The 27,782-nt window shown below is 43.7% G+C and overlaps 1 protein-coding gene across 4 annotated transcripts; it reads left to right on the top strand.

Moving 5' to 3' along the window:
- The first annotated feature begins 242 nt into the window (after positions 1-242).
- Positions 243-27,780, top strand: LOC139383912 (lysine-specific histone demethylase 1A-like). 4 transcript variants are annotated; one of them, XM_071128523.1, is made up of 21 exons: positions 243-305; positions 1,183-1,234; positions 1,812-2,111; positions 2,225-2,390; positions 2,523-2,656; positions 2,756-2,927; positions 6,928-7,034; positions 7,311-7,392; positions 8,539-8,633; positions 9,756-9,773; positions 10,155-10,297; positions 10,462-10,552; positions 10,702-10,836; positions 13,372-13,445; positions 13,691-13,802; positions 18,255-18,387; positions 21,270-21,457; positions 22,555-22,669; positions 23,134-23,261; positions 23,551-23,697; positions 26,733-27,780. In XM_071128523.1, the coding sequence occupies exons 2-21, from the start codon at positions 1,190-1,192 to the stop codon at positions 26,916-26,918; spliced, it is 2,571 nt and encodes an 856-aa protein (XP_070984624.1). In that variant the 5' UTR covers positions 243-305; positions 1,183-1,189; the 3' UTR covers positions 26,919-27,780. The 4 variants fall into 4 exon arrangements, with proteins under 4 accessions (XP_070984624.1, XP_070984622.1, XP_070984623.1 ...); XM_071128521.1 differs by having other exon boundaries at positions 2,225-2,396; XM_071128522.1 differs by having other exon boundaries at positions 2,222-2,390.
- The last annotated feature ends 2 nt before the right edge of the window (positions 27,781-27,782 follow it).

Genomic DNA, 27,782 nt, shown 5'->3' with positions numbered 1-27,782 from the left:
AAAACACATAATACGTGTTTAACCCCACGTCACTTTGGTTTTAGCCGACTTTGGCTCACGCCCGGGAGGCAGCCCGTTTCGAAAACTAATGCAATCAACGCTAACCAATCAAATGTAGAGCCGGGGCATTAATCGAATCCCCTCCTTGATGATTGACAATATCCATAACCAATCCTTGCGTTCACGAGCTGACAGATGTCCCAATAGCTGAATAGCATGACGGTGAGGGGCGGATCATATAATTCAACGAGAGGAAGGGATGGGATTTGTCTTTGTGTTGACATATTGATTGCGGCGATCTAGAGGTACAGTAATACTTGTATGCATGTTGTTATGTTTTACTCTTCAACTCACGGCCCCAATATTGGCTGTATAGTGAAATGCGATGTTATAGCGTAGCTACTAACGTGAGTGGAGTGCAATGTTTTCACTGGTAGTTGCTAGCCAACACACAGACACTTAGTTGCTGCTGAGTGAGACTCATTGTTAGCCTGCTAGCTAGCGTTAGCTACCGTAGTTAAATTGATGAGCTCGTGAACCCTATGTATGCAGTACAACAGGAATAATATACTAGTCAGACAACACCCACGACGCTGATCGTTGACCTTGTTAAGTCATAGAAGCAAAGTTGGCTAACTAGGTTTTAACGACGTCAGAGGGTTTTATAATATAGATAGGTAGTTAGCAGTATGGTTTAGCCAGGCAGATGGCTAGCTTGTTAGCTCCAAGAACTGGCTGACTGTCCGACATGTTTTATTACGAAACCATCGAAAAGGCTGTTAATACGAACCAAGTAGTTGGCCTATATACTAATGGTTATTCTCCACATATTTGAAATACAATAGCAAAAAATGAAGTAACTAGTTAGACGTCGCTAACTGATAGCTGTGTAGCTAGCTCATTATTCATTACTAACTCCTAGTCACCTACTCCTAGTTAGCCAATAAACCAGGTGTGTATTCATTACGCCGATTATTTTGCAAAACTTGTCTTGAACGAAACGGGGAGCGACCTACCTGAATTTGTCCAATATAAACTCTCGTTTTAGTAGCAAAACATTTAGGTGTTCAACTGTTTCGACTGATTAACGTTACACCCCAGGACTGATTGTCTAGCTGCCTGGCTTGGTGGACTTTGCTGTTGTTCATGACCGTATTTCTGATTCTGTCTTTTATTTCTTAGTGTTTGAATGGATAATACCAGGTCCACGGAGAAATGGGTAAAGCAAGACAAGGTTATTGTGGAGCCCTCTTACATTTGTCATCTGTCAACGCATCTAGTCGGTGCACTTCTAATGCATCCTCAACTTTAAGTATAGCTTGGTTCATGTATTTAGTTAGCTGTTATGGAGTTGTAAGAACTAATTTCCATATTTTGACATCATGATATATTATCCATATAGAAAGTGAGTGCATTAATTGTACAGAAGGTTATGAAACCTTGAATACATACATTTTTCAGTTTTTCTAAATGGTAGTTAAGCTGGTAAACTAGCTACAATATTTATCTAAACTACAATATTCTCTCTGTACTATATAACTGGTGTTTCTTAGCTATGTTGATAATATTTTTTTCCTGGCTGTTGAAACATTTTTTTTTTCTCTTTATGAACAGCAATTCATTGTAATCTTATTTAATATTTGCCAAATACAGACTTTTTGCTAATATTCAATATCATAGCTTTTTATTGTTTTTGACCACAATGGATCAGCATTTTGAAATAACTAACTCTGGTCATCCTAGATTATCATATCACAGACAACTCTAGAGCAGCGAATGGATTTGGCTGATATCGGTTTTGGTTTTTCAAGGAGAGGCCTCTATCTTCCTCCATGATGCTGTCGAGTAAGAAGTCAGACGCAGGTTCATCTTCCTCTGCCGCTTCCACCTCCTTGGCGCCAGGGGGAGCTGAGCGGTCCCTTGAGGCCCAGGCTCCTGTCCAGATGGGGGCCCCTCCCTTGGCCCCAGGCGCCGTGGAGATCAAAAAGAAGGAGCGGGCCTCTCCGAGTGGGGAACCTGGTGGGCCCCCGCAGCCCCACCTCCCTGGACCCGGGGGGGTGGACCTGGACACGGCCGAGGGTCGCAGGACAAGCCGCCGCAAGCGATCAAAAGTAACAACCTATAATACATGTCCACCCATCTTAGCGAGACATGACCATTTGCTTCATCTTTGGTGAGCCGGAACATGGTTTTAATGGAGCGTTTATTGTGCCTCTTGTTGCAGGTGGAGTACCGCGAGATGGACGAGAGCCTGGCCAATCTGTCTGAGGACGAATACTACTCTGAGGAGGAGCGCAATGCCAAGGCGGAGAAGGAGCGCAAGCAGGTGATCCCGCCACCGGCGCCGCCCATGGAGGAGGAGGTGGACAGCGAGCCTGAGGAGCCCTCTGGTGAGTGTGAGTTGGACTGTGCGAAAGTGCGTGCCTGCGAGCGCAAATGTAACATTGGGCAGCGAAAGGTGTGTGTGTGTGTGTGTGTGTGTCAGGACGGGTGTTGAGGGTGGCGTGTTTGTGGTTTTCCAGGTGTGGAGGGAGCTGCGTTCCAGAGCCGCCTGCCCCATGATCGCATGACCTCCCAGGAGGCCGCCTGCTTCCCGGACATCATCAGCGGGCCCCAGCAGACGCAGAAAGTGTTCCTGTACATCCGCAACCGCACAGTGAGAACACACCTACTTCATTAACAAGACTTGCTTAGTTCTGGAGAAGATTGTACATTTGGATTTGGGTCTGAAATTGTGGCAAATAATTTGTTTCAGCTCCAACTTTGGCTTGATAACCCGAAAATCCAGCTAACCTTCGAAGCCACAACACAACAACTTGAAGCGCCATACAACAGTGATACAGTGCTGGTGCACAGGATACACAGTTACCTGGAGAGACACGGCCTCATCAACTTTGGCATCTACAAGAGAGTCAAGCCTTTACCAAGTGAGTACATTAGCCTTTTACTATCTGCCTGATATACTATAGTAACTGCATGTACAATGCTTATGCTCACATTTTAGATATGGGCATTTCCATGTTAAAAAAAAGCCCCAAGAGCTGTTCATAGGAGCACATCAAATTTGGTGTCAAATTAAAGCTGAGTCTGTTTTTTTTTATTTTTAATTACGGTGTATATACAGAGGAAAGGGGGTCTTACAAAACAACTAGCAGAAAAGGTCTTAAACGCTATTAGTAATACATCAAAACACTGTTGAAGTAAAGACCCCTGCGAACTAATATCAACGTTTCATTTGCTGAAATTATTATCCTTCTGTAAGTTTAAGAAATATTACCTATTGTCTTGTCATTCTGTTACCAAAACCCCACATATTTTTAAACCCCCCCACGCAGTCTTTGTAATGCTATTTATTTATTTATTTAAATTATCACTATGTCTAATAAATCACAGTTTATTTAATGAAAATAACTTCAAAATATATTTAATCATTTATTTCCTCCAATCTGATTGTGTGGGCGTTAGAGCATACGGTTGAATATTTTAACACACAGCCCTGATTGGATGATCTAGAGCCCACCTCCTTTCCCATATGAACAGTCATTGGTCTATTATTATGTTCGGGTCACATTGTGACATCATGATGTGGGACAAAAGTTCCATCCCACCTGAACAGGCTGAAATTGCAGGCATTTGTTTTCACATTTTTTTACACAAAGTGCGACCTTGTAGTGTCGAAATATCATGAGGGACTATAATGAAAGTTCACAGAAGTAACAAGTGAAGGTAGACATACCAATTATTTATAGTATTTTTACTGATAAAGATGTGGTTTATGATTTATTAAGTGACCACAGCCAAATTGGTAACATATAATGAGTAGTAGAATGACTGCAACTGAATTGGCTACAATGGGAATTCATAGTAATCACAAACCACAGTTGGATCACCTGCTACTGTCTTGCCTCCCACTGGCATACTGTTATGTTCAGCTAATAATTGTTTTATTTTTCTTTCTGTCGTATGCTGGTCAAAGCAAGAGTGTTTAAACAGCCTGGACAACCCGTCCCCCTCTCTCTCCCTGTCCCTCTCTCTCTCTCTCTCTCTCTCCAGTTAATGTCACCCGTCTCAACCCTTACTGATACTTACCCATGAGCCCCCTCTTTCCATTTACTGTAACCAACCATCTCCCCCACTGAGCACCGGACGTCCATGGACGCTGAAAAGTAGTTGGAATTTGGTCAGTCCAAATTGGAACCAATTGTAGATGTCTGTTTCACAAGTTTGGTCAGCACATTAAAGAAAAGTTGAGTAGAGTATAGGGCAGTAAAATACAGTACTGGACAGAGTTTAGTACAGCACAATGGAGTACAGTATACTTTACTGTACTTACTGTACCGAACTACTGTACTGTTCTCTAATGTGATGTCCAAACTTGTGAAAAATATATAAATAACCTATGATTGGTACTGAGTATTTCCGGACCAACCAAATTTGGTCTTGTTTGGGGGCCATGCTCATTAGAATAATAGCCTAACATGCAAAGGAGGATATTACATTTGTCTACCTCTGTTACCCTATTCAGGATACATCACAATGAAGGGAATGACATTCATTCATATTTATGCATTTTTGTATAGCACAGATCAGGTACCCATGATGTCATCCTGTTACCGGTTGTTAAGCCATTTCACTTACTGTAGTTCAATACCCAAAATAGATTTGTTGAACCTCGCGGTGTCTTATCATAGCTGACACCCCATTCTTTCTGCAGACATAATTGAATCTTAATTCGGAGTAGATATTTACGAGCTTTTGGAAAACGTGGTCCAAAAAAAATTGGAGGGAGATTTGGACCGTCATTCTGTTACCAAACTTTACGTCTGCACTCTTCGAGTAAAATTTTATGTGGAAATTGTTAAAACTAGTCCTTGTGCGGTTTGTTAAACTTGGAAATGAATGTTTTTGGTTTGGCATACATTTTAAAGTGACAAATCTTGAGTCATTCTGTTACTGTGGAATTGCCCATCTGAGCAAGGTTGTTTGCGTATACAGGTATTTACCAGTAATTTACCAAAGTTTCACAAGTCTTTGGTAATTTTGATAATTAACAGGTAATCTATGGCAATCCCTATGGTAACTTTGGTAATATTTTAATAACTAAAAATGTGTTCATTATATAGCAAAAGTTCAGAAATCTGCGTTTTCAAACGCATTCCTTAATCCATTATTTTCTTCAATAGAGTGATGAGGGGTGTGCAACAATAGTTCTTTCACATAAAATACATTGATGTAACACATTAGGCAGAAAATAGTTACATTTTCATCCGGTGACAACAGAAGTTCAATGCTATTTTGTCTGGCAGCCACACAAGTAAATGAACTTACAATCAAAATGCAAAGTCATTTTTGCAAAATCTATGTAAACATCCTCTCTCTGTCAACTGCATTTATTTTCAGCAAACGTAACATGTGTAAATATTTGTATGAACATAATATTCGACAACTGAGACACAAACTGAACAAGTTCCACAGGCATGCGACTAACAGAAATGGAATAATGTGTCCCTGAACAAAGGGGGGGGTCAAAATCAAGTCACAGTCAGTATCTGGTGTGGCCACCAGCTGCATTAAGTACTGCAGTGCATCTCCTCCTCCTCATGGACTGCACCAGATTTGCCAGTTCTTTCTATGAGATGTTACCCCACTATTCCATCAAGGTACCTGTAAGTTCCTTGACATTTCTGGTGGGAATGGCCCTAGCCCTCACCCTCCGATTCAACAGGTCCCAGGTGTGCTCAATGGGATTGAGATCCGGGCTCTTCACTGGCCATGGCAGAACACTGACATTCCTGTCTTGCAGGAAATCACACACAGAACAAGCTGTATGGTTGGTGGCATTGTCATGCTGGAGGGTCATGTCAGGTCGCTCCAGAGTACAGGCCTCGGTGTAACGCTCATTCCTTCGACGATAAACGCGAATCCGACCATCATCCCTGGTGAGACAAAACCGCGACTCGTAAGTGAAGAGCACTTGGTCCAGCGACCGTTGGGTTTGTGCCCATAGGTGACGTTGTTGCCGGTGATGTCTGGTGAGGACCTGCCTTACAACAGGCCTACAAGCCCTCAGTCCAGCCTATTGCGGACAGTCTGAGCACTGATGGAGGGATTGTGCGTTTCTGGTGTAACTTGGGCAGTTGTTGTTGCCATCCTGTACCTGTCCCGCAAATGTGATGTTCGGTTGTATCGATCCTGTGCAGGTGTTGTTACACGTGGTCTGCCACTGCGAGGCGTCTCACAGTACGGACATTGCAATTTATTGTCCTGTCCACATCTGCAGTCCTCATGCCTCCTTGCAGCATGCCTAAGGCACTTTCACGCAGATGAGCAGGGACCCTGGGCATCTTTCTTTTAGTGTTTTTCAGAGTCAGTAGAAAGTCCTCTTTAGGGTCCTAAGTTTTCATAACTGTCGCTGGATCGAGTCCCCGTGCTAACAAGGTAAAAATCTGTCGTTCTGCCCCTGAACAAGGCAGTTAACCCACAGTTCCCCGTTAAGCCGTCATTGTAAATAAGAACAAATTCTGAACTGACTTGCTTAGTTAAAGGTTCAATAACCTACATTCTTTATATCATTTTTTATCTTGCATTTTACCAGAGAAAAGTAGGCTAATCTGAGAATTTCCAGAGGAAAAGTACATTCACATCAGTCGGAGCACTGACTCCTGATAGAATGCTCCTTTGTGAATTCTCATCTGAGTGGAGAAGTGCAACTGAAGAAAAAAGCATCTAATCAACAGTGGCATTATTTTCAATTATAAAATGGGTTGTTTGGATCCTGGATGCTGATTGGTTAATAGCAAGGAGTTATAATAATTTGGGGGTTCAACCCTAAACCTTATGTGACTCAACATAATTAGTTTTTATCGATGTGTCAAAATAGCTGGTTATGTGATTGTTATTCACTCTAGTTCCCCTGTGTCAATGTAGCAAAGAAGACAGGCAAGGTGATCATCATCGGAGGGGGTGTGTCTGGGCTGGCGGCCGCGCGGCAGTTGCAGAGTTTCGGCATGGATGTGACAGTACTGGAGGCCAGGGTGGGTCAATAGCGCATCACACATCGATACGAGCCCAAGTTCATTGGGACACGCTGTAGCAAAACACTTCGCAATTGAAAACCAACATTTTTCTTATTGGACAAGGTGAGAAATGACATCGGTGTTCTTCCATTTTGTGCCAATTGAACACGACCTACATCTAACCTTCAGCTAATACACTGATACTGACCAGTAATGCAACATTTCGGCCTGGTGGAACAGCTAATGGTTAGGGTTTTCCTCTTTGTTGTGGTAATTTGGTTATTGTTTCCTCAGGACCGTGTTGGGGGGAGAGTGGCCACGTTCCGGAAGGGCAACTATGTGGCTGATCTGGGGGCCATGGTGGTGACAGGACTGGGTAAAGCATTCATTCATAGACACACACAATTACACACACGTACAGCCAGTGCCGGTGGTAATGAACATTACACGGAAGTGAAAATAAATTCCTGTGCCATCTTGTCAATTTCCCCCCCGCAACAGTTCTATAACCCTGATGCCTTTCCTATCCTGTCCCAATAAAAATCACTTCCATCCCGTGCTCATTTTAACATGCCCAAATCAGAAGTAACTTCCTCCGTTAGCTGCTCGTCTGTCTCTCCCCCGCGCCTTCCCTACGCTCCATGTGCTCTCTGTGTGTGTGTGTCCATAGCAACGGCTCCACTTGGACGAGAGAGAGCAATTTTCCATTGCCTGCTCAGCTGTAGGGCCTATTTTATTTATATATTGTGATTGAAAACAGAAGAACATGTGTTCCTGTTGGAGGGGCAGGGGGGGTAAAATCATGTCCTTCTAAAACTGCTTATAACACACAACTCAGTTTAAAAGGATTCCTGTACTGCCCGTTCCTGTGGGCTGTTAATCCTCTCCCGAACTTGGCTCTAGAATTTCACTCCAGTTCCTGTAGGAATCTCGCTGGACCCACAAGACCCATGGGAGTCCTGTTCCTAGGTCAACCTCTAATGTACATGATTTGAAAGCCACTTTGTACAGTAATTTCAAATGGGCCTGCTATGACAGCTTCTCACCAGCAGAGGGTGGTGTTGACCATGTAAATGTAGTCTGGGCCCATATGAGCCAAGTGTCTGAGTAGGAGTGCTGATCTATGATCTGTCCATAAACATGTCTTCATTATGACCTAAAAGGCTAAACTGATCCTATATCAGCACTCCTGCTAAGACGCCCTGATCAATGTAGTCTGAAGAAATAGGACTGGACAGGCAAATTACGATTTGTCACTTTTCTTCTTTGTTTTATGGAAGACTGTAAAAACGACAATTTCAAATGATACCAAGTTTAGTCATATTCATATTTTTTATCACATTCAATATATGCAAGAAAAAAATCTACGCTATCTATCCAGCCAGGCTGTTAGAACTACAACTAATGTCATAGTTTAACATTGCTACCTAATATAGCTTATGTGATATTGTGGGCATAGAACTAGTCTATAGATTCTATGGCTGTATGCCTATATCCTGATGTTCTATCTGGTGTGTTCTAGGAGGGAATCCCATGGCGGTGGTCAGCAAGCAGGTTAACATGGAGCTAGCCAAGATCAAACAGAAGTGTCCTCTGTACGAAGCCAACGGTCAAGCTGTGAGTGTTGCATCGCTAGCTATTTGGGCCATTCACTTAGTTTGAGTTATGAGGTTTAGGCCACACACTCCATATAATGCCAATGCACTGCAGTAGAGTGAAATGCTTGTAGAACATTATAACAAAATGAATTGTCGTATTACTTTGGTGTCTCGTGCAAGCACTCTCGACTTTGAAGTGTCTGCTAACCACAGATGTAACCTACAACCATGTAGACATTTATTTCGTTTCCCCCAATGTTAACTCTCTGCGTTTTGTTATTTACCTCTTGTGCTGAAGATGTTTAGATTTCATCCAGCACACCACTATGTGCTGTGTTAGCGGGGCCCTTACTTTGTCCGCAGGGCTGCTTGTTTCCGCGGAACGCGAGCAAAGTGCAGGGTGGATTCAGTTAACCACTTAGCAGGGTGGATTCAGTTAGCTGCTTAGCCTAGCGTGTCATCAACAGCAGCTCTGCCCTCTCTTTGTTGAGGCCAGACTCCCAATGTAATACCGTTAGACTGGAAATAACCAGCAGTGTTCTCTTCAAACTATTATTTTCTCCCTCTGTCATGCAGCGGTAGGATGTTTGGGGTTATTTTCAGGCCAGGGTCCTGTTCCTTAGGGCCAAACATAGAGAAACGTTTTTCAACGAAAAACGGAAATGATCTCTTTTTATTGGACAACTTGAGGTAGTCCCTACCTGTCTCAGTCCATTTTATTTTGTTTGGTGCCTAATGAAAATGACCCTGTTCAGAGGTGGTAGTCAGGGATAGGGCAGCTGGTCACTCTCCATACAGCGCGACTGATTTCCTTTTCTGCAGGGGAAGCTAATTAAGTGTCCTTTTTCAAAGTGTGGTTACATCTGTTTAACATTTTTAAAGGAAAGAGTCACACATTTTGAATCAAATGACACAACATACCTGGCTGTATTTCTGCCTGCTAGTGCAGCGCAAAGCTCAAACACATGAACATATGAAATGACCCCGGGAATCGAGAGAACAACATTGCTCAGAGATGCACAAATACACCCATTTAAAAAAAAAAAAAAAGAAAGTTATATTGTAAGTTTGTTTATTTAATTTGTTAATTCTCTCTCCTCTCGACCCCCTCCCGTGTTTATCATCTGGTGGACTGCTAAAGGGTGAACGATGCACAAGCGTATGTATTGCTTTACTACATAACATTGTTCACCTATTGTTAATAATTCATGTTCTATCCGATGTCGGTACACATTGAAGTAGACTGTAATAGAACTGGGTCTGTCCTTGGGTGTCCTGAAAGGCACCTGTCTGTGTTTAACCGTCTGTCGAAGCCTTGTAGTCAGCAATAGCTTTTTCCCCACTCCCCCCCCCCCCCCCCAAGAGGTATATTTCTCTTGATCACGTCTCTAATGGTCGAGGAAGTGATTCCTTTCTAAATTGGATTGCTCTTCCTTTATGACTGCATGTTCATGAATAACATGAAATGCTATAATCGCATTGTTCATTATTAATATTTCAATTCTATAATCCTAATGTTCATTGTTGACCTAATCATCAGGTGCCCAAGGAGAAGGACGAGATGGTGGAGCAGGAGTTCAACCGTCTGCTGGAGGCCACCTCCTACCTCAGCCACCAGCTGGACTTCAACTTCCTCAACAACAAGCCTGTGTCCTTGGGACAGGCCCTGGAGGTGGTCATTCAGTAAGTGTTTGGCCCTTTGTCCAGGCATATGCAGGTCTTGGCAACTTGCACAAATTCTGTGGCGATGGTTGTATTTAGTTTTTAATAAAAATAAAAAAATATCCCTCTTTCTCAACGGCACATATCAATTCTTAAGTGTTCTTTTGACTGGTAACTTCCAATAGGTTGCAGGAGAAACATGTGAAAGATGAGCAGATAGAGCACTGGAAGAAGATCGTCAAGACCCAAGAGGATCTCAAGGAGCTGTTGAACAAGGTTGACCATGAGTACCACTGTATCTGAGGTCAAAAATGACAACAAAAGTAGCTTTAATGTAGATCCCTGTAGATGTACTCTTTTCCCTCCTTTAATCTGTTTTCTCCTCTTGTCTATCTACCTTTCTCTCTTCCCCCTCATTCTCTCAGATGGTGGGTACCAAGGAGAGGGTCAAGGAGCTTCATCAGCAGCACAAGGAGGCCAGTGAGGTCAAGCCCCCCAGAGACATCACTGCCGAGTTCCTGGTCAAGAGCAAGCACCGCGACCTCGCTGCACTCTGCAAGGTGAGGTTACTCGTGCTCTGTCACACCACCCTACTGTGGAGGCAGAGGATAGGTTTCTTCCATTTTTCCCCAGACCTCAAGTGGACTCCTGATGTGGTTTAAGCATGGTTGTGGCCTTAGAGCATCTTAAAACAGATTTGATAGGGCCCTACTTGTTCCATACGAATAGCTTCAAGCTGCAAGCAGTTAATGGCACATTACTTTGTTTACTTTCCCGTTTGCTTATTTGTTTTTCCAAAACAAACTTCATTCTTGTACCGCGTGGTACTTCCTCCAGACTCTCACACAATGTGGATAAGCCATACATATAACAGCTGGAGTCATTAGCTGGAGCATCACCTATTTCTAGCCTCCAGACACAATTGGATTCAATTAAAGGTGTTCTCAATGTATGTGCTTTCAATTCAACTATTTTTGGGCAATTATCAGAGCGTTTTCCAGGGCCTAAAACGAACACCTGCCAAATGTGGGTAAGATGTCTATTTCAGCTTCCCGGGTGGTTCAGTGGTTTAGGGCACTGCAGCGCTAGCTGTGCCACCAGAGAGACTGGGTTCGCGCCCAGGCTTGGCCTAGCGTCGTCCGGGTTAGGGAGGGTTTGGCCGGTAGGGATATCCTTGTCTCATCGCGCACCAGTGACTCCTGTGGCAGGCCGTGCGCAGTGCACACTGACCAGGTCGGTTTCCTCCGACACATTGGTGCTGCTGGCTTCCGGGTTGGATGCGCGCTGTGTTAAGAAGCAGTGCGGTTGGGTTGTGTTTCGGAGGACGCATGCCTTCGTCTCTCCCGAGCCCGTACGGGAGTTGTAGTGATGAGACAAGATAGTAATTACTAACAATTGGATACCATGAAATTGGGGAGAAAGGGGGGTAAAAAAAATGGCAGGTGGTCAGGGCTCCACGGTGTGTGCAATTCACTTGCATTTGTGAATAGAAATGGTCAAGTAGGATCTGTGTACCGCTGTTGATGGCATTTCAATCAACTAATGAAAGAAATGTTACTCAGATTTCCAAAATAATTGTGGTTGTTATATAGCAAGTATCTCTTCCATTCAAGTCTTAACTTCATTTGAGTAAACTTATTAGGGGGAAATACAGGGCTTAATGATTATAGCCGACTTTCTGCCACAGTATGAGCTTAGCGCAAACCATGTTAATATAGTAAATGGGTGGATTGGATTTGGGTCATTTAAAGGGATACTTCGGGATTTTCGCAATGAGACCCTTTGTCTATTTCCCCAGTCAGATGAACTCGTGGATGTATTATTATTTTTTATCTCTGCTTGCAGTTTGAAGGAAGTTGCTAACTAGTGCTAGTGCAATTGCTAACTAGCTGTCCACTAGCATGCTAGTAGATACCCATAGACCTGATAACCGTAGTTAGCATCGGCTCTCAAACTACCTATAACTTCTTTCCTACTGGACACGGAGACCTAAAAATGTCTGACTCTGGGGAAGTAGATTGCCAACATCCCGAAGTGTCCCTTTAAGCCAAGGAGACAGAAGTGTACCTGAGACCATAGGGGCACATCCTAACTTTCACTTAAATCTAATTTTCACCAAGTTTCCCATTGACGTCAATGCACGACTAAGTGAAAATTCGACATAAGTAGAGCTAAGGATGTGCCTCGGAGACAAAAATGGTAAACACGAAGGTTTCTGCAGCATGTGTTTGAGTGGTCTAATGCTTTGCCTGTGTGTATCATTAAAGGCAGTTCAGCATCACTTTCAGTGCAGATAAAGCTCCACCTCAAGTGTATTTTTGGGAAGCAAGTTTAAACACAGCTGCTGTCTGAACTCGACTCGTCTTTTGGTTGACTGCCTCCTGAAAAGACACTTCTAAGGCTTGACTCTGGCTGGAAATGGTGTACACACACACACACACAGAGTGTGGCTAGAACAGGGTTGGGGAGGCCTTGGGAAGGTGGGTGTCAATGGCTGCAGGGGTAGGTGATGAAACCTGGACAGGGTGACTCAGTCCATTAAACTGAGTGGGCTGATGTCCTTCTTACTATACTTTAAACCTTCTTGTGTGCACAAATAGATGTACTCCAGTGTTTCCCGTTCTATTGCTCAGGTTGGCCCCCATGTCTGAAACCAGTCGACTTCAAATGGTTTCCTGAATGCTCCATTGGCGGCCTTGGTGTCTTGCCAAGAAAAATAAATGTGCTCTCTCCTCGTTTTGTACCTTTACCACTTTTTTCCGCAATTGGTAGTTAGTCTTGTCCCAATTGCTGCAACTCACGTACTGACTCGGGAGAGGCGAAGGTCGAGAGCCATGCGTCCTCCAAAACACAACCCTGCCAAGCCGCACTGCTTCTTGACACACTACTCGCTTAACCCGGAAGCCAGCCGCACCAATGTGTTGGAGGAAACCCTGTACAACTGCCGACCGAAGTCAGCTTGCAGGGGCCCGGCCCGCCTACAAGGAGTCGCTAGAGCGCGATGAGACGACGACATCCCGGCCTTAGACCGCTATGCCACTCGGGGAGGCCCCATGTCTCAGTGTTAAACTCCTTTCTCTTCCCCTCTCCTGTAGGATTATGATGAGCTGGTGGAGTCGCAGGTCAAACTGGAGGAGAAGCTTCAGGAACTGGAGGCCAACCCACCCAGGTAACACTTGAACACCTTCGCTCCACTGTAAAGGGCTGCTGTTGTGCTATTCTTTAAGCATGTGGGTGTGCTCTAGCCTGGGTGCCAGTCTGTCTCGGCTCTTTCTTATGGAATTGTCATGGTAATGTTTAGCTTGTCAATGACAATGGAGTAGACAAAAGTACAAACAGATCTGGGACCAGGCTAGATGTGCTCGCATTCGTCTGTTCTTTTTTTTTTTACACCCTCTGCCGATCTCTCCACAGTGACGTGTACTTGTCGTCCCGGGACAGGCAGATCCTTGACTGGCACTTTGCCAACTTGGAATTTGCCAATGCCACGCCCCTCTCTACTCTCTCACTCAAGCACTGGGATCAGGTACACTCACACTCACTTAGGTCCAGTATGTAGCTTTGTAGTTGATCTGACCAAATTCACACAGAATGTGAGTTCTATATCTATCATCCTCAATGAAAGCCATTCTGATATGTGGTGGATCCATTCTATGTGTAATACTTCTGTTTCTCGTCCTTAAGTTTCGCTTCTGCGTCTTGCACACCAGCTTCAAATAGCTGAAAAATATTATTTTTGGTTATTGATAGTATTTAGACCCATTTGACTTTTTATACATTTTGTTATGTTACAGCCTTGTTCTAAAATTGATTAAATTGTCTTTTTTTCCTTTGTCAATCTACACAGAATACCCAATAATGACAAAGCAAAATCAGTTTGTAGAAATTATAGCAAATGAATAAAAAACATCACATTTGCATAAGTATTCAGACTATTTACTCAGTACTTTGTTGAAGAACGTTTGGCAGTGATTACAGCCTTGAGTCTTCTTGGGTATGACGCTACACTCTTGGCACACCTGTATCAAGGTGTCCGTGGTCCTGAGCGTTCTGGAGCAGGTTTTCATCAACGACCGCTCTGTATTTTGCTCTGTTCATCTTTCCCTCGATCCTGACTAGTCTCCCAGTCCCTGCCGCTGAAAAACATCCCCACAGCATGATGCTGCCATGCTTCACCGTAGGGATGGTGCCAGGTTTCCCCAAGACAGGAAGCTGGTCATTCAGGTCAAAAAGTTCAGTCTTCGTTTCATCAGACCAGGGAATATTGTTTCTCATGGTCTGAGAGTCCTTTACGTGCCTTTTGGCAAACCCCAAGTGGCCTGTCATATGCCTTTTACTGAGGATTGGCTTCCGCCTGGTCACTCTACCATAAAGGCCTGATTGGTGGAGTGCTGCTGAGATGGTTGTCCTTCTGGAAGGTTCTCTGATCTCCACAGAGGAACTCTGGAGCTCTGTCAGAGTGACCATCGGGTTCTTGGTCACCTCCCTGACCAAGGCCCTTCTCCCCCGATTGCTCAGTTTGGCTGGGCAGCTAGCTCTAAGAAAAGTCGTTTGGTGGTTCCAAACTTCTTCCATTTAAGAATGATGTAGGCCACTGTGTTCTTGAAGACCTTCAATGGTGCAGAAATGTTTTGGTACCCTTCCCCAGATCTGCGCCTAGGCACAATCCTGTCTCGAAGCTCTACGGACAATTCCTTCGACCTCATGGCTTGGTTTTTGCTTAAACGTGCACTTTCAACTGTGGAACCGTATATAGACTGTATCCAGGCTGTATCACAACCGTTTGTGATTGGGAGTCCCATAGGGCACAATTTGGCCCAGTGTCGTCCGGGTTTGGCTGGTTTAGGCCATCATTGTGAATAAGAATTTGTTCTTAACTGACTTGCCTAGTTAAATATGATTCTTAGCAACCAGGTAATGGTAGATTGATTTGTATATATTGCTGTGATGGTCATGGAATTTTGGATAATGGTTGTTTTGTCAGCCAAATGACCACGGTTACCCTAAGAACCATTTGAATAGCAAAAAAAAAATGTAGATTTTCTCCTCCGCTCCTGACTGCATGTGCAGAAACGTGATGATCGATGTTTACTATTGTAGCCAAGCTGACAGCTAGCAGAGGGAATAGCTATATCAAGTCAGTGTTCCCTGTTTTTGGAAAGCGATTTGGGTGCATGCAATTCATGATACTTGTTTGCCACAACACATTGCTGAAACCAGGGGCAAGAAAGTTTCATCATGTTGTGAGGAGTCCATGTTACCGCTGAAACGGACTCATGTGCACTTGTCTTTTTGAATGCCTGGATGGCTTCAGTCATCTGTTTGTTCTACAACACACAATTCTTCAACTGTCTAGTTTTGTCTCTCCTTATATCGATTGTTAGATGATAACCAGGCTTACTTTTATTTGACTGTTTATCAAATCAAAATTGATTTGTCACATGGGCCGAATACAACCGGATTTAACCTTACTATGAAATGCTTACGTAGAAGCTCTTAAACAACAGCAGAATTGAAGAAATAGAGTTCATAAAATATTTACTCAATCAACTATAGGAAGACACTTAAATGTTGTAAGTAACACAATATAATAACAATAACGAGGCTATATACAGGGGGTACTGGTACTGAGTCAATGTGCAGGGGTAGAGGTTAGTCGAGGTAATTTGTACATGTAGGTAGGGGTAAAGTGACTGCATTCAAAATAATATATTTTACAATTATTTATTACAAAAAACACAAGGAAGGGGTAACATTAACGTATTAGAACATGAAGGACAAACGATACAGCATCAAGACACTACTAATAGACAGCACGCAGCAGTGTAAAAACAAAGGGGGGGTCAATGTAAATTGTTCAGCAGTCTTATGGCTTGGGGGTAGAAGCAGTTAAGGAGCCTTTTGGACATAGACTTGGTGCTCCAGTACCACTTGCCGTGCAGTAGCGGAGAGAAAAGTCTGACTTGGGTGACTGGAATTTTTGGGGTCCTCGATGACCGGAAGCTTGGCCCCAGTGATGTACTGGGCTTTACACACTACCCTCTGTAGTGCCTTACGGTCGGATGCTGAGCAGTTGTCATACCAGGTGGTGATGAAACCGCGCCAGCCCTACCACTATTTTGTCGTCAGCAAACTTAATGATGGTGTTGGAGTCGTGCTTGGCCATGCAGTCGTGGGTGAAAAGGGAGTACAGGAAGGGACTAGGCACGCACCCTTGAAGGGCCCCAGTCTTGAGGATCAGCATGGCAATAGACGTGAGTGCCATGGGGCAGTAGTCATTTAGGCAGGTTACCTTCGCTTGGTTACCTTCGCTTGGGACTATGGTAGTCTGCTTGAAACATGTTATTACGGACTCTGTCAGGGAGAGGTTGAAAATGTCATTGACGACACTTGCCAGTTGGTCTGGTAAACTTGCCACATCCTGGTAATCTGTCTTGCCCCGCGGCCTTGTTAATGTTGGTTGGGTTTCCCTTTGTAGTCTGTAATAGTTTGCAAGCCCTGCCACATCCGATGAGCCGGTGTAGTAGGATTCAAACCTAGTCCTTTATTGATACTTTGACTGTTCGTCTGAGGGCATAGCGGGGTTTCTTATTAGTGTCCCACTCCTTGAATGCGGCAGCTTTAGCCTTTAGCTCAGTGCGGATGTTGCCTGTAATCCATGGCTTCTGGTTGGGAAATGTATGTATGGTCATTGTGGGGACGACGTTGGCGATACACTTATTGTTTTAGTCGGTGACTGAGGTGGTATACTCCTCAATGCCATTGGATGAATCCCGGGACATATTCCAGTCTGTGCGAGCAAGACGGTCCTGTAGTGTACATTCCACGTCATCTGACCACTTCTGTAATGTGTGAGTCACTGGTACTTCCTGCTTTCATAAGTAAATAAATAAATATACACACATCCCTCGTCTTACCAGACATCGCTGCTCTGTCCTGCCGATGCATAGAAAACCCAGCCAGCTTTATAATATCCGTGTCGTCGTTCAGCCACGACTCTGTGAAACATAAGATATTACATCATGTCCTGTTTGGTAGGACGGTCTCGATCGTAGATCATCCAGTGATAACCATCTGTTCTGTTGGCCAACGTGCAAAGGCGGATTAATTCTCACAAGGCACTCCGGCCTCCGCCACACCTCTCTTTCAGTCTTTTCTTCATGCAAAGGATGGGGATTTGGGCCTGGTCTCGGGGAAGCAGTATGTCTTTTACGCCAGACTCATTATATAAAAAAAATCTTTGTCCAGTTCGAGGTGAGTAATCGCTGTTCTGATGTCCAGAAGCTCTTTTCGGTCACATGAGACAGTAGCAGCAACATTGTGTACAAAATAAGTTAGAAACAAACAAATAGCACAGCTGGTTAGGAGCCCGTAAAACGGCAGCCATCCTCTCCTGCACCTTTTGTTTTGGGTAAAGTTTTTCACCTTAAATGAAGTTGATAAATACATTATCTATTTTATTTTCATGAGCTTCATCCATAATCGTCGGTTACACGATTTATACAATTGCCGTTCTAGCCTTATATATTGCGCCTTTATGATTTCTTCCTGCAGTACATGGACTTTCCCTTCCCTAAACCAATCCATCTTGTCCTGGCAATTCTCTCTCCTAGTATGCACATCCATACTAGATCCGATTTCAAACATGTACTATACACGGCTATTAGACACCAGATCTTGTTGAATTCATTCCTTTCAAACCACCAGGCTATAGTCCCCCGTAAACTGCAAGTACCCTTCTAAGCTCTTGTAAACCAATCAATCAAATGTCTTTTTATGAACCCCCTTTTTTTCACCAGCAGTTGTCACAAAGTGCTTTACAGATACCTAGCCTAAAATAATGTAAAAAATGCAGAGGCAGAAACCACAAATAATAAGCCAGACATAATTCACTTTCTGAGTGTTTAAAATGTATCGATTTGTTGTGCTGTATATAACCCACATTTTGTGTTCTCCCTCCCTTTTTTCTCCTGTCCAGGACGACGACTTTGAGTTCACAGGCAGCCACCTGACAGTGAGGAATGGCTACTCCTGTGTCCCCGTGGCTCTGGCCGAGGGCCTGGACATCAAACTGAACACGGCGGTGCGTCAGGTCCGATACACCGCCTCTGGTAAGTTTACAGGATATTTGTGGGTAGCTGCGCTTATGCTCGTTTGTCAATCTGTGTCTTTTCTTTTGTGTTGTCTGTCTGGGTGTGTCAGTCTGTGTATTCCTTTGTTCATGTGTTACCTGTTAGTGTGTGTGTGCGGTGGGAAACCTGTGTGTGCAGGGCCAAATGAATGCAGGGACTTACCAGGGCTGAAGCCCCTGGGCCAAGGTCTGTGGGGGGCCCAAGAGGCAAGCAATTATAACATTGAGGAAATACAGTGCATTTGGAAAGTATTCAGACCCCTTCACTTTTTACACTTTGTTACATAACAGCCTTATTCTAAAATGTATTAAGTAGTTGTTTCCTTGATCAATCTACACACAATACCCCATAAATGACAAGTGAAAGGTTTTTTTTTTCCGTTTTTTTTCCCCCAAGTGGTTAAAAAAAGGTTTAAAAAAAACTGATTTACATTTAAGTAAATATTCAGACCCTTTACTCGGTACTATGTTGAAGCACCTTTTTGGCAGCGATTACAGCTTCATGTTTTCTTGGGTATGACACTACAAGCTCGGCACACCTGTATTTTGGGAGTTTCTCCCATCCTCCGCCGATCCGCTCAGGCACTGTCATGTTGGATGGGGAGCGTCGCTGCACAGCTAATTTTCGGTCTCTCTAGAGGTGTTCATGTCCGAGCTCTTGCTGTGTCAGTCAAGGATATTCAGAGACTTGTCCCAAAGCCACTCCTGCATTGTATTAGCTGTGTGCTTAGGGTCGTTGTCCTGTTGAAAGGTGAACCTTCACCCCAGTCTGAGATCCTGAGTACTCTGGAGCAGGTTTTCATCAAGGATCTCACAGTACTTTACTCCATATTTCCTTCGATCCTGACAAGTTTCCCAGTCCCTGCTGCTGTTAAACATCCCCACAGCATGACGCTGCCACCACCATGCTTCACTGTAGGGATGGTTCCTGGTTTCGTCCAGACGTGACACTTGGCAGAGTTCATGCCAGAGTTCAATCTTGGTTTCATCAAACCAAGAATCTTGTTTCTAATGGTCTGAGTCCTTTAGGTGCCTTTTGGCAAACTCCAAGCGGGCTGTCATGTCTTACTGAATGAGCTCTGTCTGGCCACTCTACCATAAAGGCCTGTTTGGTGGAGTGCTGCAGAGATGCTTGTCCTTCTGGAAGGTTCTCCCATTTCCACAGGGGAACTCTGGAGCTCTGTCAGAGTGACCATTGGGTTCTTGGTCACCTCCCTCAGTTTGGCCTGGCGGCCAGCTCTAGGAAGAGTCTTGGTGGTTCTAAACTTCTTTAATTTAAAAATGGAGGCCACAGTGTTCTTGGACCTTTTTTTTAATGCCCTGAAACTTCTTGGTACCCTCCGTCAGATCTGTTTCTCGACACTCCTGTGTCCGAGCTCTACGGACAATTCCTTCGACCTCATTGCTTGATTATTTATTTTTTGCTCTGACATGTACTGTCAACTGTGGGACCTTTTTTAAAAAATGTTTATATAGACCGGTGTTTGGACAGGCAATCAATTGAATTTACCACAGGCGGACTTCAAGTTGTAGAAACATCTCAAACATGGTCAATGGGATCAGGATGCACCTGAACTCAATTTTGAGTCTCATAACAAAGGGTCTGAATACTTAAGGTATTTCTGCTTTTTATATGATTTTATATTAATGCACACACTGAACAAAAATATATAAATACAACATGTTAAGTGTTGGTCCCATGTTTCATGAGCTGAAATAACAGATTGCAGAAATTTAACATCCCTGTTATTGAGTATTTCTCCTTTGCCAAGATAATCCACTGACCTGACAGGTGTGGCATATCAAGAAACTCATTAAACGGCATGATCATTACTCAGGTCCACCTTGTGCTCGGGACAATAAAATGCCACTCTAAAATGTGCAGTTTTGACACACACACACAAATGTCTCAGGTTGAGGGAGCATGCAACTGGACGACGAACACATTTTATCGATGACAGTTTGAATACACAGATACCGTGACGAAGTCCATTGTCGGCCATTCATACACTGCCATCACCTCATTTTTCATTGGGATAATGCACGGCCCCATGTCACAAGGACCTGTACACAATTCCTGGAAGCTGAAAATGTCTCAGTTCTTCCATGGCCTGCATACTCACCAGACATGTCACCCATTGAGCCTCTTATTGAGCCTCTTTGGGATGCTTTGGGATACTTGTAGGACAGCGTTTTCCAGTTCCCGCCAATATCCAGCAACTTCCCACCGTCATTGAGTGGGACAACATTCCACAGGCCACAATCAGCATCCTGATCAACTCTATGCGAAGGAGATGTCTCATTGCATGAGGCAAATGGTGGTCCCACCAGATACTGACTGGTTTTCGAGTCTACACCCTACCTTTTTTCTTTTTAAGGGTATCTGTGACCAACAGATGCATATGTGAAATCCGTAGGTTAGTGCCTAATGATTTCTTTATTTTTTATTGACTCATTTCCTTTCTTTGAAATTGTTGCATTTTTATATTGCCCCCCTAATATTGTACAATCTGTTGCTTCTTTGCCCTTGGCTATTTTGTTTGAATTCAATTTGTGTTGTATTAAAAATTATTCAGCTTATGTCTTTTGTCATGTAAATGACATAGTATTGCATGAAATGCGTTTTTAAAAGGCAGCTTTTTATTTGGACCCTTCAACAACAACAATCCCATGTGTGGTAACCCTAAAATGCCTCTGCTGAACTGTAGCCTATGGCACATGGCAAATATTATGGCTTTATTATAAAGGGCCTTCTTCAACAGGAAATGTACCAAGCATCGAATTGCATCTGGTGCACAGATTTGTTTTGTGGGGGGGGTGTTGTTGTTTGACTAATTGCGTGTATGTCTCTCGGATCTCCAGGCTGTGAGGTGATTGCGGTGAACACACGCTCCACCACTCAGACATTCATTTACAAGTGCGACGCGGTTCTATGCACCCTACCCCTGGGTGTCATGAAGCAACAGCCCCCTGCCGTACAGTTTGTTCCCCCCCTGCCCGAGTGGAAGACCTCTGCTATCCAGAGGATGGGCTTTGGCAACCTCAACAAGGTACGGAACACCCCTCCACTTGGCTTTGTCACACTTATTTTAGGTGTTTATCCATGTGGATTGAGATGAATGTAAGACTTGAGACTTGCTGCTGTACAAATCTATGTCTAAAAGAAAAAAGCCTCTTTGCTCACTTGTTAGGAAGCAAAGTAAAATCATAGATATTTCCTGCTGTCAAGACATGTATTTCCCTCATTCACTCACCCTGTTAATTCCTTAGCATCCTGAGGCACCACTTTGCGTCCAGCATGAATCAGCCCAGGTGTTTTGTACATAATACACAGTGCAAAAAAACAATGTTACCCCTCTCTCCAAAATAGCATTTTATCCTAGTTTATGTCAGCCCTGGGAGGGAGAGTTGGGGAGTGTGAGTGAGGGTTTTGTCAATCTGTTAGTAATCAGATCAGAATCCAATCTCCACTTTCTCCCTCCCTCTTTTCTCACTAAGCCCCAATGTGCATCATTCTACTGCAGAGTTTCTATCTCCTAATTCGGCTGCAGCAGAAAATGCTGCATCATTATGCAATGTGGGACCTGTTTGTGGTGCCTCGTGGCCACCAGAGGGAGCGCTGCCTCTGGATCCAATTGAATAGAGCCTAAACTCCACAACCTTTTTATCAGCAAAACACCCTAATGACAGCATTTTGTAATCTGAATTATTTTTTGTGTGAAGTGGGTCTTAAACAAATTAGACAAATATAGAACAGTCGGTTGGAACCATAGAACCGCTATCTAATTCTGTGTTTAGTGCAATGATGAAATGCAGTCGCTCAGGCTTCTCACATTTGGTGAAGTTCCATCTTTCCCTCGGGTGTCTCTTATGAAACCGTTCTCTTCTGATTCGTCCGACTCTTCAGGGTTCTTTCCATATAGTGAGCCGTGCCAGATCACTAGCATCATCAGAAAGGCCTAGAGCTCAGAATTCCTCCCAGTCTCCATGCTCCGACCTGTTTTTGTTACCTCGCCACAGGCCACCAAACCAGACTTATTGCCCAACTCCAAACTTTGCCTGGGAAACTGCCCTGACTAGATTAGTATGTGTTTTTGGTATGTGTTGAATCACTCATGCTGATATTGTGTGTCCCTCCCGTCACTAGGTGGTGCTGTGCTTTGACCGTGTCTTCTGGGACCCTAGTGTGAACCTGTTTGGCCATGTGGGCAGCACGACAGCCAGCAGGGGAGAACTCTTCCTCTTCTGGAACCTCTACAAAGGTGAGCACAGTGAACCAGGCGATTCTCTCAACACTGTGGCAATTGGGATCTTTCTCAATCAAATGTAGTTTAAAAAGGCCTTTTTACATCAGCAGTTGTTTTAAGTGCTTTACAGATACCCAGCCTGAAACTCCAAAGAGTAAGCAAGGAAGAAGCACAGTGGCTTGGGGGAAAAACTCCTGTTTTCTTAGATTTAAATGTTTGTCCTTTCATCTCCTTCATTGCACTGATCTGAAAGAACTGACCAGGTAAAAGGCGGCCTAATGATGATCTTCTTCCACCATGTAGTTTTCAATTGTCAAGTTGTCCACAGTGCAGATAAAAGGGAGGACGCAAGGAGAGGCTGGATTTGTAAGCAATTGAGATCGAGACGTGGTGGCATTTTGGATGAAGTCACCCATTTTGACTTGGGCAGTATTTCATTCACCTATGCCTCTGAAGTTTATCAATGTGTTCCCCCCCAGCCCCCATACTGCTGGCACTGATGGCAGGAGAGGCGGCTGGCATCATGGAGAACATCAGTGATGATGTCATCGTCGGACGCTGCCTCGCCATCCTCAAAGGCATCTTTGGAAGCAGTGCAGTACCGCAGGCATGTGCGAATTGGCTTTCTTTGGACATAGAAATAGAATTACACTCAATATGGCTGCTGGTCCACCCATCACGGAATGTTGACTTGAATCAGAATTTTTGTTCTAGTTATGTTTCTATGAGTCCTCTCAAACCACCAGTCAAATACGTCATGAAAAAAGGTGTCATGTAAGCTAATCATATGTAGTTATTCATGTTGATTAGCTTTGGAACTGTTTAGTATTTATCAACCATATTTACTGGAATCTGATATCGGCATGGAAACTCACCGCTGTTTGTTGTCACGGCAGCCCAAGGAAACAGTGGTGACGCGTTGGCGTGCCGACCCCTGGGCGCGGGGCTCCTACTCGTACGTGGCGGCCGGTTCCTCTGGTAACGACTATGACCTCATGGCCCAGCCCATCACCCCTGGCCCCGCCATACCCGGAGCGTCACAGGTAACACATCTGACCACTGTGATACATTACGAGACAGTTTCCCGGATAGACATTAAACTCCTGGGTCAATAAGCATGCTGTGGAGAATCTCCTTTAAAAGTGCTTTCTGGTCCAGGACTAGTCTAAGTCTGTGCCCGTGAAACGGTACTCTATACACCAGGATCCTGGGACCACTTCACATTTCCACAAAAAATGTTATGACAAGACCTGGGGGGGAATTCCCCCAATGTCGCTCTAATGCAATTCCACAATATACACAACATGCGCAGCAGCAAATTGGCCAAAAATGTAATAGCACCTTATCCCGAACAGGTTATCCCATGGAAGCCTTTAGCCTAACGTAGTTATTTCACACACAGTTGTCATAAATTCAAAGCACACTGAAAATTCTATCCTTTTCCAACCCAATCCCAGTGAGCTGAAGACTGAGCCATAGTCCGACATCACAAAAATTAAATGAACCTGAACATTTTGAGAAAACCGTAGGGTATACGGTGCCTTCAAAGTATTCACACCCCTTTTTCAACATTTTGCTGTGTTACAGCCTGAATTTAAAATGGATTAAACTGATATGTTTTGTCACTGGCCTACACACAATACCCCATAATGTCAGTGGAATTTGAACTTTTTTTACCAATTTATTAATGAAATGCTGAAATGTCTGGAGGCAACTATTTAACCCCCAAAGTTCAAGACAACACATTTGCTTAACAAGCCAGATAAATTGAATGGGCTCTGTGTGCAATAAATGTTTAACATGATTTTTGAATGACTACCTCATCTCTGTACCCCACACATAAAATGATTTATGTAAGTCCCTCAGTCGAGCAGTGAATTTCAAACACAGATTCAACCACAAAGACCAGGGAGGTTTTCCATTGCCTTGCAAAGGGCAGACATTGAATATCCCTTTGAGCATGGTGAAGTTATTAATTACACTTTAGATGGTGTATCAATACACCCAGTCACTACAAAGATACAGGCGTCCTTCCTCAGTTGTCGGAGAGGAAAGAAACCGTTCAGGGATTTCACTCTGAAGCCAGTGGTGACTTTAAAACAGTTGCAGAGTTTAATGGCTGTGATAGGAAAAAACTAAGGATGGATCAACATTGTAGTTACTTCACAATACTAACCCATTTGACGGAGTGAAAAAAAGGAACATGTACAGAATACGAATATTCTGAAACATGCATCCTGTTTGCAATGTGGTAAAGCAATTCACTTTATTTCCTGATTACAAAGTGTTATGTTTGGGGCAAATCCAATACAACACATTACTCAGTACCACTCTCTCCATCATGTTGTGGGTATGCTTGTAATTGTTTAGGACTGAGGAGTTATTCAGGTTGAAAAAAAAAATGTAATGGTGCTAAGCACAGGCAAAATCCAAGAGGAAAACTTGGTTCTGTCTGTTTTCCACCAGACACTGAGAGATGAAGACATTGAATGATCCTGAGTGGCCTAGTTAGTCTGCTTGAAAAGCTATGGCAAGACTTGTAAATGGTTGTCTAGCAACGATCAACAACCAATTTGACAGAGCTTGAAGAATTTTGAAAATATTATGTGCAAAGCTCTTAGACTTTACCCAGAAAGACTGTAATCGCTGCCGAAGGGGATTCTAACATGTATTGACTCAAGTGTGAATACTTACTTTAAATGATTTATTTCTGTATTTCATTTTCAATACATTTTCTAATATTTCTAAAAGCATGTTTTCACTTTGTCATTATCGGGTGTTGCGTGAGAAATTGAGTGGAGAAAGTCGAGGGCTATGAATGCTTTCTGAAGGCACTGTATTAATTTAAACTAGAGTGGAGGACAACGTGGCGGATGTGGGCGGCAGCAGAGTAAGGAGACGAAACAGCCTTTGGGCATAGAAAAAGTGCAGAGAGAAACTATTTAGTTATGAACTGAAGGCTGAACATTTTGGAGTAAAGTAGGCTAATGCAATTGAAGGCATGTATCAAATTCTTCCTTTTACTGAAATTCCCAAAGTCCTATCCAAATATTTAAAGCAATGTGTGTGTGATCTCCTAGATTATCATTCAGGCACCGTTTTGATTGGGACAGTGCGCTGCTTTGAGACAATCGTGGGGGACTCTAGATAACTAAACTGACATGGATTGATTTTTCACTGCATCTCTGTTTGGATATTCGGTAACAATTAGGTTGGGGAGGTGAGCGCTAATGATCACATTTTCTAGTTTGATCATATGTTAACTGATCAGAACATTTTGCTATCACGTTTATACAAGTGGATTTTGTTCTTCAGCGTGTCCTACTCATGACCAAAAAGCCTGTGACTTCTCTGATAATCAATCAATGTTTATATATATATTTTTTTGTTTCACTGAATCGGTCTGTAGATGTGGTTAATTGATCTCTGGCTGGACGGGTGGAAGTGGTAGCTTATTTGTTTGCTCATCTATCGTCCCAATCTGACTGAAACCCAAAATCTTGAAAAAAAGGACCCAAAAAAGTCCTTACTTTGCTCTGTATTATCAAAGCACGTCTCGCCTGTGTATGTCAAAATACTGCTGTAACATTTCACCCGCTTCTCTGCTCTGTCTCATGCTGCTGCCCATAATATGAGCGCTTCGGTAGGGAAGGTTTGATCAACAAATATCAGAACAGAGTTGGTCACCGTTAAGATACGTTGATATTTAAACAATTTCCTTATAAACAAAGACGATAACACCCCCCCCCCCCCCCTCCCATCTGAATCATTAAACGGCCCGTTGCTCTAAGCCAATGAGAATGTTGAATATTACCACACGCTAGAAAGTCGCTCTGCACATTTCATGCATTTTTTGGGGTCAATCCCATTCACTAAACCACCAGAGCATGTGTGCAAATCTCATCCTCCTTAGCCAACCCACAATTATTTGACCAAACCGAGTGGTTCCCGACAGATGTTTTAGGGTCGTTCTGATGTTGACACACTAATTGACGGGAACACTCAAATTTATGTTTGGGATGATGAGTTTGTCGTTTTGATGGTTTTGTTTTTTTTCTCTCCCCATTTCTTTTCGCAGCCTGTCCCTCGTCTGTTCTTCGCTGGGGAGCACACTATCCGGAATTACCCGGCCACGGTGCATGGTGCCCTGCTCAGCGGCCTGCGAGAGGCGGGACGCATCGCAGACCAGTTCCTGGGCGCCATGTACACCCTCCCCCGACAGGCCACTCCCACCACCGCCCTTCAGCCCTCCCCCAGCGTCTAGACCCCTTTCCCTTTACAATGTCCTTCCATGTTCAAGTGATGTCAGTGACTCCTGTTAACAAAGACTCTTTAGATGTAAAGAATGTGTTTTTGTTTTAACCCCACCAATGCTAATATATGGACAGAACAGTGAAACCCCAATGTACATTCCCAAAGGACAAGCCAGCACCAGCACATTACTTAGCCTGTTCTTGTCCCCTTAATGACTACATCCACCACCACCTCACTAAGTCAATGCTGTGAGTCCTCATAGCTGATGCAGCTGGGTGGAACCTTCAATGGAAGTCTCAGGTGGTTCAGTCTCCCTTCCGGTTCTGCTAGCTAACCTCTGTGCTGATAGAGGGTGATCAGTCATGGATGAGGGTAGGCATTGGCCTATTTGGATGGACCAGGGTCTACTATGAGCAGGGTAGCCAGATCCTACCCCAGTAGGATGACACTAGTGTCATAGCTGACCTTGTTCCAGCGATAAAGATGGATGGGCTGAAGAGGAGGAACATCAGAGGGCAGCCGATCAAACGCTGCTCCCTACCTACTGTACTTGTAAAGGGCAGGTGTGCTGCGCTATCTAGCAACACAATTGCACTCACTCCCATTGAAACGCTAGTTGCTGCAATGTTGTAGCCTACAGGTGCATTGTATTGATTATTTTAAGGCTACTGTCGTTAATGTTAGTTGTATGCCTCCTGCTGAAGAGGACCTGTACCATGTAGGGTTGGAGTAAAGAAAAGTTTGTATTGAAATGCAAAAATATGATTTGAGTGAGAAATTCCAGTTGTGAATGTTTTTTGATATTTTGTTGTCATTGCATACTTAAAAAAAAACTTGTCGTTTGGGTATAAAAATAAATGCGTCTTGCCATCTT

This window comes from Oncorhynchus clarkii, chromosome 25 (assembly GCF_045791955.1).
Source record: "Oncorhynchus clarkii lewisi isolate Uvic-CL-2024 chromosome 25, UVic_Ocla_1.0, whole genome shotgun sequence".
Classification (NCBI taxonomy): domain Eukaryota; kingdom Metazoa; phylum Chordata; class Actinopteri; order Salmoniformes; family Salmonidae; genus Oncorhynchus; species Oncorhynchus clarkii.
The sequence above is the reverse complement of the archived record's forward strand: the minus strand, read 5'-3'. Positions and strand labels throughout refer to the sequence as shown.